The sequence below is a fragment of the Moschus berezovskii genome, chromosome 24 (assembly GCF_049115385.1).
Source record: "Moschus berezovskii isolate FMDL1 chromosome 24, NW_MosBer_1.0, whole genome shotgun sequence".
NCBI lineage: Eukaryota > Metazoa > Chordata > Mammalia > Artiodactyla > Moschidae > Moschus > Moschus berezovskii.
The window spans coordinates 50,952,682-50,968,573 of NC_142483.1; the positions used below are offsets into that span (position 1 = coordinate 50,952,682).

Below are 15,892 nucleotides of genomic sequence, written 5' to 3' on the forward strand. Positions count from 1 at the left end.
TCAGTTGTCTCTTTGTGACCCTATGGACTGTAGCCCGCCAGGCTGCACTGTCCGTGGAATTCTCCAGGCAAGAATACTGGAGTGGGTCGTCACACACTCCTCCAGGGGATCTTCCTGACCCAGGCATCAAACCTGTGCTTCTCCTGTCTCCTGTATTAACAGGTGTTTTCCTTACCACTAGCACAATCTAGAAGTGTGCGTGCCTTCGGGTTGTGCTTAATATTAGCACTTATTCCAATGCCCTCACCCCTCTTTGCCCGTCAGTACCTAGCTATCCCTCATGGAAGTAAGCATGTAACAGTGAATTTTAACAGTGTAATCAAATTGGTGAACAGTAACTCATAATCCGTGGAAGTATAAGCAAGACCTTACAGATTTCTTGAATTTATCAAGTAGGTTTTACTTTTGTAATCTTAATCTCTAAATCTCTTTCAGGGGTTTAAAGATTATTGTATGTTTCAGTAATTATTTTACTCACAGGGAATATTTGCCTCCAATTCCACATACAATAGTAATTGACTTAACATAAGCCAGTGTCATGGCTTGTTAAAATGATCTACGTAGATTAAGTTTCTTTCCTGGTGGTCCAGTCATTAGGGCTCTGGGCTTTCACTTGCAGGGTTGTGGGTTTAATCTCTGGTCAGGGAATTAAGGTCCCATAGAACCTGTGGCATGGGAAGAAAAAAAACTGGTTTACGAAGATTACAACCGCTCTAAAGATTGAGTCAAATTATCTTCAGTCTTCAATTGGCCAGCAGTGTGTGGTTGAGTGGAGTGAGTTGGGGGAGGGGAAGGGAGGACATGATGCGAGATGAGGCAGGAAGGAAAAGGGTGTGTGTGGGTACAGATGATGCGCGAGGACCACGGTAAGGACCTCGGACCTTACTCTAACTGTGATGGTAAGCCACTGGAGCGTGCGGAGCAGACGACTGACATGCTCTGATTTACATTTTCAAATACGATTAGTTCGTTGCTGAATCATCATGAGAGAAGTATGGCGCTGAGCATATACCAAAGAGAAGAGTGGGAAACACGGGAACACACATTCAGTGAAAGACACCAAAATGTCCGTAGGAACTTTATTCATAACAACTACAAACTGGAAACAACCTAAATTTCCACCAACAGAAGAATGGATTCATAAATTGTGGTCTAAGTCATACGACAGAATACTACAGAGAAGTATTAATAAACGAATCACAACATGGATAACTCACGGATACAATGCTGAACAAGAGTACAGAGAATTATCTTATTTACATGAAGCTTTAAAACAGATATAATCTCCGGTGATAATGGTCAGAATAGTGGTTATCTGTAGCAGGCTGGGGGTGTGTAAAGGAGGGCAGTGACCAGGGTGCAGGAAGCGTTGTGTCTTGATTTGGTTGACGGGGTCCAGGGCATACATAAAAATCCACAGGTGTGCACTAAGTCTTTGCGTTTTACTGAACGTAAATTTCACAATTAAAAAGAAAAAATAATTGCAAAGAAATTTTGTAGAGAGAGAGAAATATAGCTATGTGTTAGTTGGTAGTATCATGTTCCACAATATTTCTGCTTCTCTTCCAAGGCACGCGGAAGGATCACACTTGGACTTGGTGTGGCCATGGATCTGTCCTGGCCAGTGAGAGTGCTTAAAGGGCCTGTAAGTGACTTGTCCTACTTTTTCATTTCCCTAAATGAGCAGCCACACCCTGGGTGATATCCGTTCAGTCAGCTCGAGCCCCAGAATGAGGGCCACTTGGAGCATGGATCAGTGAACACTCTCTCTGAAGGGTCACATAGTGAATACATTTTGTGGGCTGGACACTTTTTCCTGTAACTCCACAACTCTGCCAGGGTAGAGGAAAAGCAGTCATAGATAAGGCAGAAACAAATGGGCAAGGCTATCTCCCAATGAACATTTAGAGAAACAGGCCGTAGGACACACCTTGTCCATGGCCTTCAACCCCTGACTTAAGAGCACAGGCCCTCGCCAGACTACCAGAGAAAAGCTGGGATTTTGTGGTTGTTACCGCCATGACAACCTAGCCCATTGATACAGAAATAGGTTCTGTTTTCAAAAAATCTGAGTACTGAACACTGACTTAGTTGGCAGGCATTCTGGAAGTTGCTGCTGGAGAACGGAAGTAATTTCTGCAGGGTAATAATACCTGTTATGGAATGGAAGAATTCCCTGGAGAGAATCTGGAAGGTAGAGAATCTCTCTTTAAGACAAGGAAACAAAATATTTTACGGTAGCTGTTGGTCCCATTTGACAAAACAGACAGGAAAGAGATGAACTCAAAAAAGAGTTCATCAGTTTGCAAGCAGAAATACAAGAGAATAAAGAGAGTTCACAAACTCAAGTACTTATTGGGTAGGAAGAGTCTACGTCTCAATTAGAGAGATAAAAATGAGAAATCCTTTATGCCAAAGGTTGAGGAAAACCCAGTTCTGCTGCAAGGATCAAATCACTGGATGACAATCACACTTCCTGTTAAAATCTCCGAATTAGTTAATGAGCCTCAGGCTAAAAGTCCAATTAAGAGTGTAACACCAGTTAATCCCTTAAACTGGAAAAATGGCTCAGGGATAAAAGAGCCGAAGGCTATGGCTCTTTGACAACACCTGGAAGCCCAGGTGACCCAGAAAACAAATTCAGAGAGACATGAGACCAAGAGAGCAAAGAAACTGAGCAAATCTCAGCAGCATACACTGAGCACATGGCACTTCCGGGTTACCTTCCTTGGGGAGGTGGTGAGCGGTGAGGACATTCTGCAAGTAGGAAAGCATGTGAACCGAGCATCTAGTGATCGGAAGGGCCGACTGGGTCCTTCTAGTGTTTTGTGAAATTTACTTACTTTAAAATCGCAGAAGAGCCAGAAACCATCTGTAAAGAAAAAGAGCAGGTGGTTTTCTCCTAGAGTTGATGCTTACAGGAGGACAAAAGCTATTAACTTGTAAGCAGGTATTATCTTTTTCTGGTACCGAATGCAACCGAAGTATTGTTTTAGTCCACTACAGAGTTGTCCCATCTTTCTCATCCAGGTTCCTTTGCAAGCCTGCCTTTAGAAATTAGAAAGAAAGAAAAAATGAAGATTTCTATTATCAAGGAGGTGAAGACAGTACTATGTGGTGGATTCTATTAGTATACTTCATTTTACTACTTCATGTTTACGAGGGCCGATTACAGTGTTTCCTCAACAACATTCACACCGTGAATGTTTGAGCCACGTGCCAAGTACTGAACTCAATTCTAGGAGTACAATTCCCTAGTCACAAAGAGCTTAGTTTCATTTCTTAATTGGCCATTGGTGGATAAGTTACCCAGCAAGCAGGTAGGTCAAAGACTACGAAAGGGTTGCGAAGAGTAGAACAGACAAATGTTTACTCAGACAAATATTTACTCATCCAAATATTTCCTGAAAAGCTAGGCATTGTGCTAAGCATTAGATACAGCAGTGAGCAACAATATACATGGTCCCCAGGCTTGCAAAGCTCACAGTGTAGCAAGGATCAACAAGAGGGATCAATAAAGAGTGCCAAGTATGTGGCTGGGGAGAAACAGGGTATTTAGGGAGGCATCGTAGGGGCACTTAGTCTAGAGGAAATGGATGAAGGCTTCCTGGAGGAGGTGGCATATAAACTGCACCTCTTCCTAAGAGCAGTGGGTGAAGCAGAGGAGTGATGTGACCAGACTTCTGGAGCAATCTGGCTGCAGTGTCACAAGGGGATCACAACCAGACAAAGGGAGACTGAGGAGGCCACTCTGTAATTTAGGTAGGCTGATGGCCTGAACCAGGAGAGTACGCTGGAGAACTGAGGAATGTTTAGGCAACAGACATCACAGAAAGGTGTGCGTGAGCGGATGTGATGGGTGAAGAGGGAAAGGTCATGGAGACCGGAGTTTGGGGCTCAGGCTGTGCCAACTGGATGGCTGGCAGTGGTGGTGCCACTTACAGACAGAGGGACCAGGAGAACAGCAGCAGGTTTGGGGGACAAGCTCAAGGACATGTGTGATGCCTATGAGACAGCAAAGTGGACTTGAGTTAGCAATTAGATATGGCAATCAGGGAAGGTCAAGAAAGGAGACATTAAGTTGGAGTCCTCTGCATACAGTTGGATGAAAGGAAAAAAAAAAAAGATCAGCTAAGGAGATGAAGTAAACAAGATAGCTTAAAACCAAATTAGAAAATCCCAAGGACACAGATGTTTAAGGGAAAGAGGTACCTGCAAAGAAGATTGAGAACGCGTACATGGAGATGGTCTCTCCCCAAAGCCAAAGTAAGCAAGCATTTCGAGGAGGGCGGTCAGTGGTGGGAAGGGGGTAGGCATATGGACAAGGACTTGGGAACCCTGGTAGAGTGATCAGACCACAATAGGGGACAGCGGGAATACAGACAAACCTTTGAAGGAAACTAGTAGGAATGGGAGATACTGGGACACAAAAATTTTTTTAAAAAATAGTACTTACTTTAACTATATTCACTGATAGGACAGTAACAGCTATTTTATAAAAAGTAACTTGTAAAGACTGCCATGCAGCTACAGGATTACTTAGTACAGAAAACAGTAAAATACACACTTTTTCTTTTTACAAACAAGGCTAATTTACACAGCAAATTCTCTATTGTTCAGGGTTAATTTAAAATTCTGGGCTTATATCTCCCCCCCAGTCAGGGACTACAGAACTAATTTTATGATCACTCTAAGCAAAACATATAATGAAACTTCACAAAATGTACAAAACTTCCGTATTTGAGGAACCGGAGTTAGAAAGCAGAAGCACCTTACAGGTCTTCCAATTATCCTTTCAATAAGGCACCTGCCATGAGAGTGAATACTCCAAACTACTGGAAAATTACCGGCAGATGTTGTTCTTTTTGGTTTTTTAATCTGTTTCTCCAGATGTTTAAGCTTACTCCCTGTTAACCCACATCTTAACTTGACCATTCTCTAAGTATCTTAGTAATATAGAACACTTTCTTTTCTGCTCTAAACTAATTGTGTGTAATAAAACATATGTGTCATTATGTGTAATAGAACAGAGCCTTTTAATCTGGCTCAGTGTCTACTCATTTATAAATGCTGTTCTGAGCTACCAGAACCTATCAGGGCCTTGACTGTATCTTACCAGCCAAATCTGGAATGCTGGAATTAGTTTCTGCCATCAAATGTTATCAATTAGCCTAACTTGCCCTTCTAACTCTGCTTCTACCGGTAATTTGCCTTCTCCTGAAAAATCAGATGATGTACTCAGGTAGAGGGGTTGGGGGGGGGTCCTGCTGGAACTTTGGGAGGAGTAAGTTTTTACTGTGCTTGCTATCCTATGCACCACAAGTGGAGGGAGTCATTCATGCTTACATGCCAGCAGAACTTCCTCCTAACGAATGTCACAATTAAAAACATTCTCCTTTGTTTCCCTACATCCTAAAGGAGATACTGTCTGATTGAGAACCACTGGCAAGATTTTGGTTCTATTTTGATTGCTCAGGCTTCAATTCCTTCTACATTCTTGTTTATTCTTGTTCCTTGAATTTCCTGAATTAGTGACCATAGAGAAATGCATTCCAAGAGTTAAGGCAGGACTTGAGCACAAGTTTTCAAACTGCACTTGAGCGGATCTCTAAGTTGGGTCCTGTCCTTACATCATTTCACATATTTGGCTTTACTGTAAGATTTTTTAATGGCTAACTTAAATTTGAAAATTACTGTTTTAGTCCAAAGCAGGTGTCTCACTAAAAAATATGGAATTGCTACAATCACTAAATAAAGCTGCTTCTGGAGAGTTAAAATATTTCCCCTTGTCCCCTTGTGCAGTCTTAAACACACAATGTGTGAGACAATGGCAAGTTGATAATAAATCCATTTAAAGTCACAAACAACATTTGATACATCACATTAAAATAAGGATTGCCTTTTAGCAGGATTTCTTTATAAAGCTGTAGCACCCAGGCCGATGGGACAAATAAGCTAAAATAGCTCAAACCTCCTGATCCTGCGATGCAAACATCTTCCCTTTCTCATCCTTTTTGACAGGGCTAAACTGTCTAAGTGGGCAGCCCCTAAGAGTCTATACTTACCATAGTCTTTTAACAGGCAAGTTCATAAAAACGGCACCCAACTGCGAAGCATTCAGGGGAAACTGCCAAAAATTGGTTAGTCTGATCTCCAAACTGTAAAAGCATGTTAAACTAGCAATTTAAAACAATTCTTGCTCCTCTGACTAAAACTTTACTCGAGCTGAGTAAAATTTCGTTAAGTAATATCATTATCGTTACCATGGGGCAGGGGAAGGTGAGAGAGAGGAAATATGTCTAAAGTAAGTAAATATATTTACTTTAGACTCAGAAACATGTCTAAACAAAAAACAGTCTCCAACATTTCGATAATTAGACAAAACACCTTCACTGTATGTACGGTCCTCCTTTGCAGAAGCTTCTGCAGTTGCTATGTGAGTTTCTGCAAACTGGCTCAAACATATATTTAAGAAGTTGATACTTTCAGACTAGACGCATCAGAATTTTAACACTTTGGTTAAAATAAGGACAAAAGTTTCTTCAAGACACCTTAAAAACAGACTTCTGATTCAACTCACAATTATTAGTACTAAACTTCTTTAAAAACAATTATATCATAAAAGCAAAAGATAATGACTTTGCAATGAAATTCAGTTTTAGAAAAAAAAGGCGTCTGCAGGTGTCAGTCCCATGCTGCCTCTTGAGATGGAAAAAAAAAATGTCTAGAGTATCAATTGTGATCAAGTTTGATGAAGAACATGGTGCCTTCCCACAATCCAAATTAGCACGCTTGAAAATCAAACAGATGTTTGCTTTTAGAATTGGATTCTTGTTGAGTGTTTCAATGTTGTACTACAAGAGTTTATGGATTGGATTCATTTCTTCCTCTCACAAGATCATCCCAGCGCGGCTCTATTTCAGTGGTGGCAATCCGAAACAGGGCGTGGAGGTGTTCGTCTGTCAAAGGCTGGCTCAAAGTGTGTTGGTTTCGAGTCAAATATGAAAAAGCCTTTTCACAGATTTTGCTGCTATCAAACAAGGATGCCACCTTACAGGCAACCCCTTTGATAATCGGGTAAGATTCCGCTGGCAGTCCAGCATAGAACTGCCCTAAATCTTTGGTTCTGTATTCCTCCCAAAGGTTAGCATTTGCCTGAAGTTTTGTGAGTTCCACCCTTACTGAAATAGGTGCATATTCAGGTTTAAAGCTAAATGGATTAGCAAAAAGCTCTAAGTCTTTTTTAATGAACTTGAGGTCTTTGAAATGTCGCTCAAACTCTTTCTGTAGGCGACAAATGACCCCTCGATACCTCTCAAGATCGAGTATTTTTTCGTCTTCTTGAAGATTCTCTTTAAGCTCATCAACCACTTGGCTCAAGGCAGCAAAGTGTGTCAGATTTTTTTCCTCGACTTGTCTCTGAAGTAAATTCAGCTTCACTTCAAAGGCACAGATATGATCAAAGGCGGCGGCAGCGAAGACTTTGTTCGCTCTCAATAGTTCGCTGATTTCTCGAAGGTGGTCCATAATATCCACCAGGAAGCCAAAGTCACAGAGCCATTCCTTGTCTGTGAAGTGGACCGTCGTGGCTCCTATCGAGACCAAGAATGTTTCTATCTCTTTTCTTAAGGAAAATATTAGTTTCAAAGTCTTCCCTTTCCTAAGCCAGTTGTTTAGACAGCGTCCGTTAACCCTTTCACCGTGCTCTGATTCAGATTCAGTCAGTAAAGCCTGAAATTCCGGCCTCCGCACGCCTCTGGTCTTAATCAGAACTATCCATTCAGATACGGCATTTATGATCTGATTAACATCCACATCGTAGGAGCTCAACAGTTCCAAGTGAAGAAATCCCGAATAGTGGATCACATTCCAACAGTTGGGGCTTACAGCCTTTTCTCTCATGTATGACACCAGTCCTGAGTTTTCACCAATCATCCTCAGAGTGTGGGTCGTGGTCAGTCCAACCATGCGCTGCAAGCTAAGCCCGGCCGTCTGCAGGGCCTCAAGGATTGCCGCCATGAGGGCGCCAACACTGAAGTGATGAGTCAGGTTGATTATGGTCAGAAGCTCTTCCTGCACCTCCAAATCGTGGCCGACGCCGCGGACAAAGACCAGCAGGTAGTTCTCATAAGCCACAAAAGCCTGGTCGTCCAAGGCAAGCGAATAGGCTTTAAAGTCCTTGGCTCGGTTAAAAAGTTGACTGCGTAGATTCTGGTGAATGTCCAGGACCCTCTGCCGCGTGGTTTCTGGAGATAAATCGATGCCATCCATAATGCCTACGTGATCGGGCAGCACGTCTCTCAGCATCACCGCCAAGCACCGGTGCACAAAGTCTCCCTCGCCCCAGCCGCAACCCTTCAAGGCCAAGAGGCGGGCGAGTCCCAGGCCTGCACGAGCTATTCTCTGCTCCGGAGTGAGCGGGGCGGCCTCCGGCAAGTCGCCCCGACGCAGGCGCTCCACCAGGGCCGCGCGCTCGTCCTCCGCTACATACCGCTCGTAGTACCCGTGCTCGGCCTCGTAGTGCTGCTTGACGTCGGGTTCGCCGGTGGCTGCGATCAGGCGGCGACAGACCAGGCACAGGGCGCCCTCGCCCTCCGGAGGCTCCACCACCAGGTACCGCTGGGTCCACTCGGCCCGGAACGCCCGAGACTCGTCGATTTCCATTTTGCTCCTCTTGGGCGTCATCCACATTTCACGGAGGCCACAGGAGATGGGCCGACCTCTGGGAGGCCGCAAGCAAAGGGGAGGGAGGAGCAGGAGAGGGGCCCCAAGCGCCTCCTCCGCTCTGCGCCAGATCACCCCAGCGGCGGACACCAACCTGGGGCGCCCGCGCGCCCGTTCCTATTGGCTGGAGATTTCGTATCCCCTAGCTCCAGGCAGGAACCAATAGAAAGAGGAGGCAGCGACTGCAGCCGCGCAGGCGCACATCCTTCTAGCTGCGAGGCGAACGGAAGCCGTGTTAGGGCGGGACTAAGAAACCGGAATCACGGACTTCACGGGCATTAGAGCTGCCCAATCAGTAGCTTCCTGGTCCGGAAGTGACGCTACCGCCCGAGGGCTAGCCTGGATTTCGTCAACAGGATTGAGGGAAGGACGTGGGCAAGAAACTCTATGGAGATTGGCTGGAGGTACTTCCAGTGAGCTTCACGCCGTGACCCGGGATCGTCTGGCGCCAAAATGTCGCTTGTAGCGGGGGTTATCCGGCGGCTGGACGAGACGGTGGTGAACCGCATCGCGGCAGGGGAAGTTATCCAGCGGCCGGCTAATGCTATCAAGGAAATGATTGAGAACTGGTACGAAGGGAGTCAAGGCTTTCTTGGAGGCCACTACTTAACGGACCGCCGCTATGGATGGCGTGGACACGCCTCCCTGCCCTGAACCCAAGCGCGTATTGTCGCGGCGGCAGAGGCCCAGGCTGCTGTCTGCTCCCCTCACGTGTCCTCGAGCGTTCTCGCGAGACTTTAGGGTTGTTGGGGGAGCAAGGACAGTAAACCAGCATTGTTTTAATGATGCTATTAACTAAGAAACTCTTTAAAAACTGTATATGCAGAAGGTGCAAACTTTTGAATGTCTAAAAGTTTTATGATTTAAATTTCTTTTTTCTTTCAAACGGTACCATGGGTTATCAGTTTCTTGCTTATTCCAGGAGTCATCCATTTACATTCAACAGTACAATTATATTCAAAATTAATTGCTAGGATTTTAGGAGAGGACAGTGAACTTGGGGTTTAATTTGTGTTGTTTCCTATTGCCAGGTTCGTCCCCACTTAGGATTTTTAAAAAAATTAATTTATTTTAATTGGAGGCTAATTACAGTATTGTAGTGGTTTTGCCATACATTGACATGAATGAGCCATGGGTGTACATGTGTTGCCCATCCTGAACCCCCTCCCACCTCCCTTCCCCATCCCATTCCTCTGGGTCATCCCAGTGCACCAGCCCTGAGCACCCTGTCTCATGCATCGAACCCGGACTGGTGATCTGTTTCACATGTGATAATATATATGTTTCAATGCTATTCTGTCAAATCACCCACTTAGGATTTTCCTACCCTTTTTGCGGAGTCACTTCGAAGATCCCTTATTTCTTGGGGATATTCCAGGGATTCTGAAGTTTAGAACTGTCACACAGCCATTGTGGAGGGAAGAGGTTAAAGACGTGGAAGGTTAGGTGTAAACTATAAACTTCAAAAAGGACAGAGGCTCATAGTGTACCTAAATGTGTCGGATCCTTTGTGTTGAAATGCATTGGTGTGGGACTTCCCAGGTGGTCCAGGGGCTAAGATTCCGTCCTACCAGTGCAGGGGGCTGGGGTTCAATCCCTGGCCAGGGAACTAGATCCCACATGCTCCAACTAAAGATCCTGCATGCTGCAAGCTAAGACGTGGTGCAGCCAAATATTAAAAAAAAAAAAAATGCATTGATGTTAATACAATCCATACGTTAAAGGGGGAAAAAATGTTCCAGTTGGAAGGTTTGTAAAGGTCTTGTTCTGGAAACATAAACAACCATGGGGCTAATGAAAGAACAGTGGGTCAGAAAGGACCACCAGGAGAAAGGAAGAGAATTAGAAGGTGGACAAAAGAAGCAGGGAACCTCAGCTTTGTCTCTCCTTTTGACTTTACTTAGTTGGCAAAGGCTGGCTTTTGTTTCTCCAATTTTAGAATTAACTAACAGAACAATTTAAGTGTGTTAGGTACCGTTCAGGAACACTACATATATTAGATCACTGGCTTACAGTTCTCGAAGAAATTTTGTATGGAGTCTAGTTCTGCTGTTTTTAATACACAAGTCGAGATGCCTAAATGCAACTTCAATTCAGGGACTCCTGAGAAAGTTCTTTGATATTTAAGTAACTTATTCTGAATAAATAATTGTCTTCCTAAGGAGGAGGTAACTTCTCTTTCTCATGCAGCCGCAGGCTGATTTATTTTCTCTTGCTCTGTAGGTGCTCTATGCTTGTAGGCTATTCTTTGAAGGGGTAATAAGGTGTATTTAATTTTCTGCAGCACCATTTTTTTCTTTCTCCCAACATATTTTCATAAAGAGGTTAGTGGAGAAAAACTTTTAGAATTTTTTTCTTAGTGACATTTTATAAGGGTCATGGAGGAGCCTGGGGCTGGATAAAGTTTGAGTGACAGGTGGTAGAATTAGTTTAGAACTAGAGGAGCAGAAATGTTGCTGAATGTCCTATTGGAAGTGATGGTTGCCCCCTCTGCCTCTCTCTTCTTTCCCTCCCTCTCTCACAGCATATAAGCTGATAACATTGCAGTCTCAGAGCCTTTAAGACAAAAGAAAAACTCATTCATCAGTCTTGTATTTGTCTGAAATTTGTTCTTATGCCTTGATTCATTTTAAAATATGTGCATTGGAGTAATTGCAGACTGATAAGTTACTATTTTTTTGTTTGATTTGCCAGTTTAGACGCAAAATCCACAAGTATTCAAGTGGCTGTTAAAGAGGGAGGCCTGAAGTTGATTCAGATTCAAGACAATGGCACTGGGATCAGGGTGAGTAAAAACTCAGAGCAGCAGGAGGTTTGTGTGCTTCTTGTGTTGCATCTGCAGGAAGTGTTGGAACTTTGCCCTGTTCTGGAAACGTCAGGCTTTTATGGATGGGATAGTTTGAGAACTTCAACACCAACGATAAATATTTATTGAGTACCTATTCCACGCCGGGCAGCGTTCAGGTGAGTAAGGAGGTCAGGGATCGAGTCATGAGGCCATTTAAAGGTTGAGTGTTCTGAGCAGAGAAAATGATACACACAAAAAACCCCAAATGGAAGCTTGCCTGACATGCTTAAGGACTAGCAAGGAGCTTGGGGTGTCTAGAATGGGGTGGTGGGGGGAGTGGAAGAGTAGCAGGAGATGAGGTCTGAAGGGGAAGCAGACTGAGCATTCAGGAACTTGTGGGACGTTGTACAACCTTTGGCTTTTACTCTGGATGTGGAGGGATATGATTAGAGCATTTTGAGCTAAGAGGTAACATGGTTTGGCAAGTTTTATAGGAACTCTTCTGTCTGCAGTGTGGAAAATAGACTGTAGCAGGACAGGACAGGAGCAGTGAGATTCTCTGTTGGTGATGATGAACAGAGCTCTCAGAATTTGCTGGTGTAGGGAGTAAGAGAAGAGGAGTCAAGAATGACTTCAAGGTTTTGGCCTGTGCAAATAGAAAAAGAAGCTGCCATTTACTGCTGGGAAGGCTATGAAACAGGTGGATTTGGGATGATCCGAAATTCATTTGAGGGTATGTTAAATTTAAGATGTCTGTTAGTTGGATCCATGTGTGAGTTTGGGGTGCAAAGTAGAGGTTTGCACTGGAGATAAAAATTTGGTGTATTGCATTTCCGTTCCGTTCAGTCGCTCAGTCGTGACCGACTCTTTGCGACCCCGTGGACTGTAGCCTACCAGGCTTCTCCGTCCATGGGATTCTCCAGGCAAGAATACTGGAGTGGGTTACCATTTCCTTCTCCAGGGGATCTTCCCGACCCAGGGATCGAACCCGGGTCTCCCGCATTGGAGGCAGACGCTTTAACCTCTGAGCCACCAGGAAAAACCATGAGACTCACACGAAGAGACACTTGACATAGTCATTAGGGAAATAGAAATAAAAACTTCAGTGAGATCCCACTTGACATCAATTAGGATGGTTGTTATAATTAATTAATTAATAAAAAGATTGTCACCATATCCTGCCTGCCTTGTACTTCGTACAGTGGGATGTCACTCCAGGACCTTTCTTCAGATGTGTGAGCTCCCTCATCCATTAAACCTTTGATGTCTCAAAAAGGAAACATTGGCGAGGATGTTGAAACATTGAAGCTCTTGTACATTGCTGTGGGAGTATCAAATAGTGCAGCCACTGTGGAAGAAAATTAAACAATTGCTGTGTGATCCAGCAATTCCACTTCTGGGTTTAAACCCCAAAGAGTTGAAAGCAAGGTCTTAAAGAGATTTGCACACTCGTGTTCATAGCAACATATTCATGATATTCCAAAGGTGGAGGTAACAGATGAGTGGATAAACAGTATATGATAAATACATAGAATGAAATGTTATTCATCCTTAGAAAGTGAATTTTTGATAAACGCTGCTACATGGATGAACCCTAAAGTCAGGATGCCAAGTGGAATTAGCCAGTCACAAAAGGACAAATACTGTTTGTTTCCACTTATATGGCATACCTAGTGTAGTTAAATCTTTAGAATCAGAAAGTAGAATGGTGGTTCCCAGGGGCTTGGGGGAGGGGGAAATGGAGAGCTTTTGTTTAATGGTTACAGTTTCCGTTTGGGGAGATTTCAGAGTTCTGGACATGGAAGTTGGTTATGGTTGCACAATATTGTGAATGTACTTCATACACCTAGAGAGGGTTAAAGTGGTAAATTTTGTTATTATTTTTTTACTGCAATTAAATATATCTGTACATTTTTAATAAAGGAGTTTCCAAATGCAGTAATAATTTTTGTACAATCTGTGAGCCTGTATGAGATCATCAAGAGAATGAGTGCAGCAGAGCAGAGGTCTAGGGATGGAATTGTGGATTATCTGCTGTCAGGGGAGTTGAGACAGAAGCAGCAGACCAGGCTGAGAGCCAGGTGAGTGAAGAGGAGGGAGTGCCAGGGCCTCATGGAATTCTGGATGCTCAGAGAGAAGGCTCCTGCTGATTTAGAACTCTTCTCCCAAGAGCTTTCTCTTCCTGGAGTCAGTCAAGAAAAGGGAAATTCAGAAAGATTGGGAAAAACGAGTAACATTTATTTGTTTCTTTGTACCTTGTAGAAAGAAGATCTTGAGATTGTGTGTGAGAGGTTCACCACGAGTAAACTGCAGTCTTTTGAGGATTTAGCTCATATTTCTACCTATGGCTTTCGGGGTGAGGTAAGCTGAGGATTGAAGCAGAGTGTAAATATCCTCCTGTGATAACATTTCTGCCATTTGTCAGCCTATGTTTCTCAACAGGTCAGTAAGATATCATTCTTTTTACTTGTTCAGTTCAGTTCAGTTGCTCAGTCATATCTGACTCTTTGCAACCCCATAGACTGCAGCATGCCAGGCTTCCCTGTCCATCACCAACTCCTGGAGTTTGCTCAAATTCATGTCCATCAAATCAGTGATACCATCCAACCATCTCATCCTCGGTCATCCCCTTCTCTTCCTGCCTTCAATCTTTCTCAGCATCAGTGTCTTTTCTTATGAGTCAGCTCTTCCCAGCAGGTGGCCAGAGTATTGGAGCGTCAGCCTCAGCATCAGTCCCTCCAATGAACATTCAGGACTGATCTCCTTTAGGATGGACTGGTTTGATTTCCTTGCAGTCCAAGGGACTCTCAAGAGTCTTCTCCAATACCACAGGTCAAAAGCATCAGTTCTTTGGTGCTCAGCCTTCTTTATGGTCCAGCTGTCACATCCATACATGACAACTGAGAAAACCGTAGCTTTGACTAGATGGACCTTTGTTGGCAAAGGAATGTCTCTGCTTTTTAATATTATGTATCTCCAGAGACACCCAAGTCTCTTGATGGAAGAAGACCGCACCACCTACCAAGTTTTTTTGTCCAAAATCAGATGTGAATCTCAGGCAATACTTAGATCTAAGTACCAGTGTACCGGAAGTACAGGGAGTGAGGGAGCATGGTACAGGGGCCGAGATTGGGAAATGACGTGACACAAAACTTGTCTCCTAGAAAGTAAACTGCACAGGGGAAGGAAGGCAAAGAAGGGAGCAAGAATCATGGGTTAGGGAGATTGAAGAGGCATATGAGCCAGCTCCAACATGTGGATATTACTTGGATCCTGATTTGCACAAACTAACATTTTTTTGAGACAGATAATTGAACTCAGATTATTTGATTTTATTGAGAAATTACTGTTAATTTTCTTGATATAAAAAGTTTCATGGGGTTTTTATTTTTTGAGTTCTAATCTTTTAAGTTATATTCTGACATACCTATAAATGAAATTATATGGCTTATCATGGGGACATAGGATATAGAAAATGGATAAAAATACTTTTAAGACTAAAATAACATATTTTTATGACGATACTCTGTGGATATAAAGATATCACTCAGTATATGTTCAGTCGCTCAGTCGTGTCCGACTCTTTGTGACCCCATGAATCACAGCATGCCGGGCCTCCCTGTCCATCACCAACTCCCGGAGTTCGCTCAAATTCATGTCCATCGAGTCGGTGATGCCATCCGGCCATCTCATTCTCTGTCGTCCCCATCTCCTCCTGCCCCCAGTCCCTCCCAGCATCAGACACTTTTCCAGTGAGTCAACTTGTCGCATGAGGTGGCCAAAGTATTGGAGTTTCAGCTTTAGCATCAGTCCTTCCAATGAACACCCAGGATTGATCTCCTTTAGAATGGACTGGTTGGATCTCCTTGCAGTCCAAGGGACTCGCAAGAGTCTTCTCCAGCACCACAGTTCAAAAGCATCAATTCTTCGGCCATCAGCTTTCTTCCCAGTCCAACTCTCACATCCATACATGACCACGGGAAAAACCATAGCCTTGACTAGATGGACCTTGGTTGGCAAAGTAATGTCTCTGCTTTTTAATATGCTATCTACGTTGGTCATAACTTTCCTTCCAAGGAGTAAGCGTCTTTTAATTTCATGGCTGCAATCAGCATCTGCAGTGATTTTGGAGCCCCCAAAAATAAAGTCTGACACTGTTTCCACTGTTTCCCCATCTATTTCCCATGACGTGATGGGACCAGATGCCATGATCTTCGTTTTCTGAATGTTGAGCTTCAAGCCAACCTTTTCACTCTCCTCTTTCACCTTCATCAAGAGGCTTTTGAGTTCCTCTTCACTTTCTGCCATAAGGGTGGTGTCATCTGCATATCTGAGGTTATTGATATTTCTCCCGGCAATCTTGATTCCAGCTTGTGCTTC

General features: G+C 43.7%; 2 protein-coding genes across 2 annotated transcripts in view; one reads left to right on the plus strand and one right to left on the minus strand.

The window, feature by feature from the left end:
* Window positions 1-1,500: 1,500 nt before the first annotated feature.
* Window positions 1,501-8,840, minus strand: EPM2AIP1 (EPM2A interacting protein 1). Its single transcript, XM_055414666.2, has 2 exons — window positions 6,066-8,840; window positions 1,501-3,048 (listed from the first exon to the last, which is right to left on the minus strand). Exon 1 carries the CDS (start codon window positions 8,689-8,691, stop codon window positions 6,865-6,867), a length of 1,827 nt encoding a protein of 608 aa, XP_055270641.2. The 5' UTR covers window positions 8,692-8,840; the 3' UTR covers window positions 1,501-3,048; window positions 6,066-6,864.
* A 205-nt stretch (window positions 8,841-9,045) lies between these two features.
* The window catches only part of MLH1 (mutL homolog 1), an 89,399-nt gene continuing 82,552 nt past the window's right edge, over window positions 9,046-15,892 (plus strand). Inside the window, exons 1-3 of the mRNA XM_055414667.2 lie at window positions 9,046-9,293; window positions 11,419-11,509; window positions 13,775-13,873. Of these exons, the coding sequence (XP_055270642.2) occupies window positions 9,178-9,293; window positions 11,419-11,509; window positions 13,775-13,873 (306 nt within the window). The 5' untranslated portion in view covers window positions 9,046-9,177. The remainder of the gene's footprint in view (window positions 9,294-11,418; window positions 11,510-13,774; window positions 13,874-15,892) is intronic.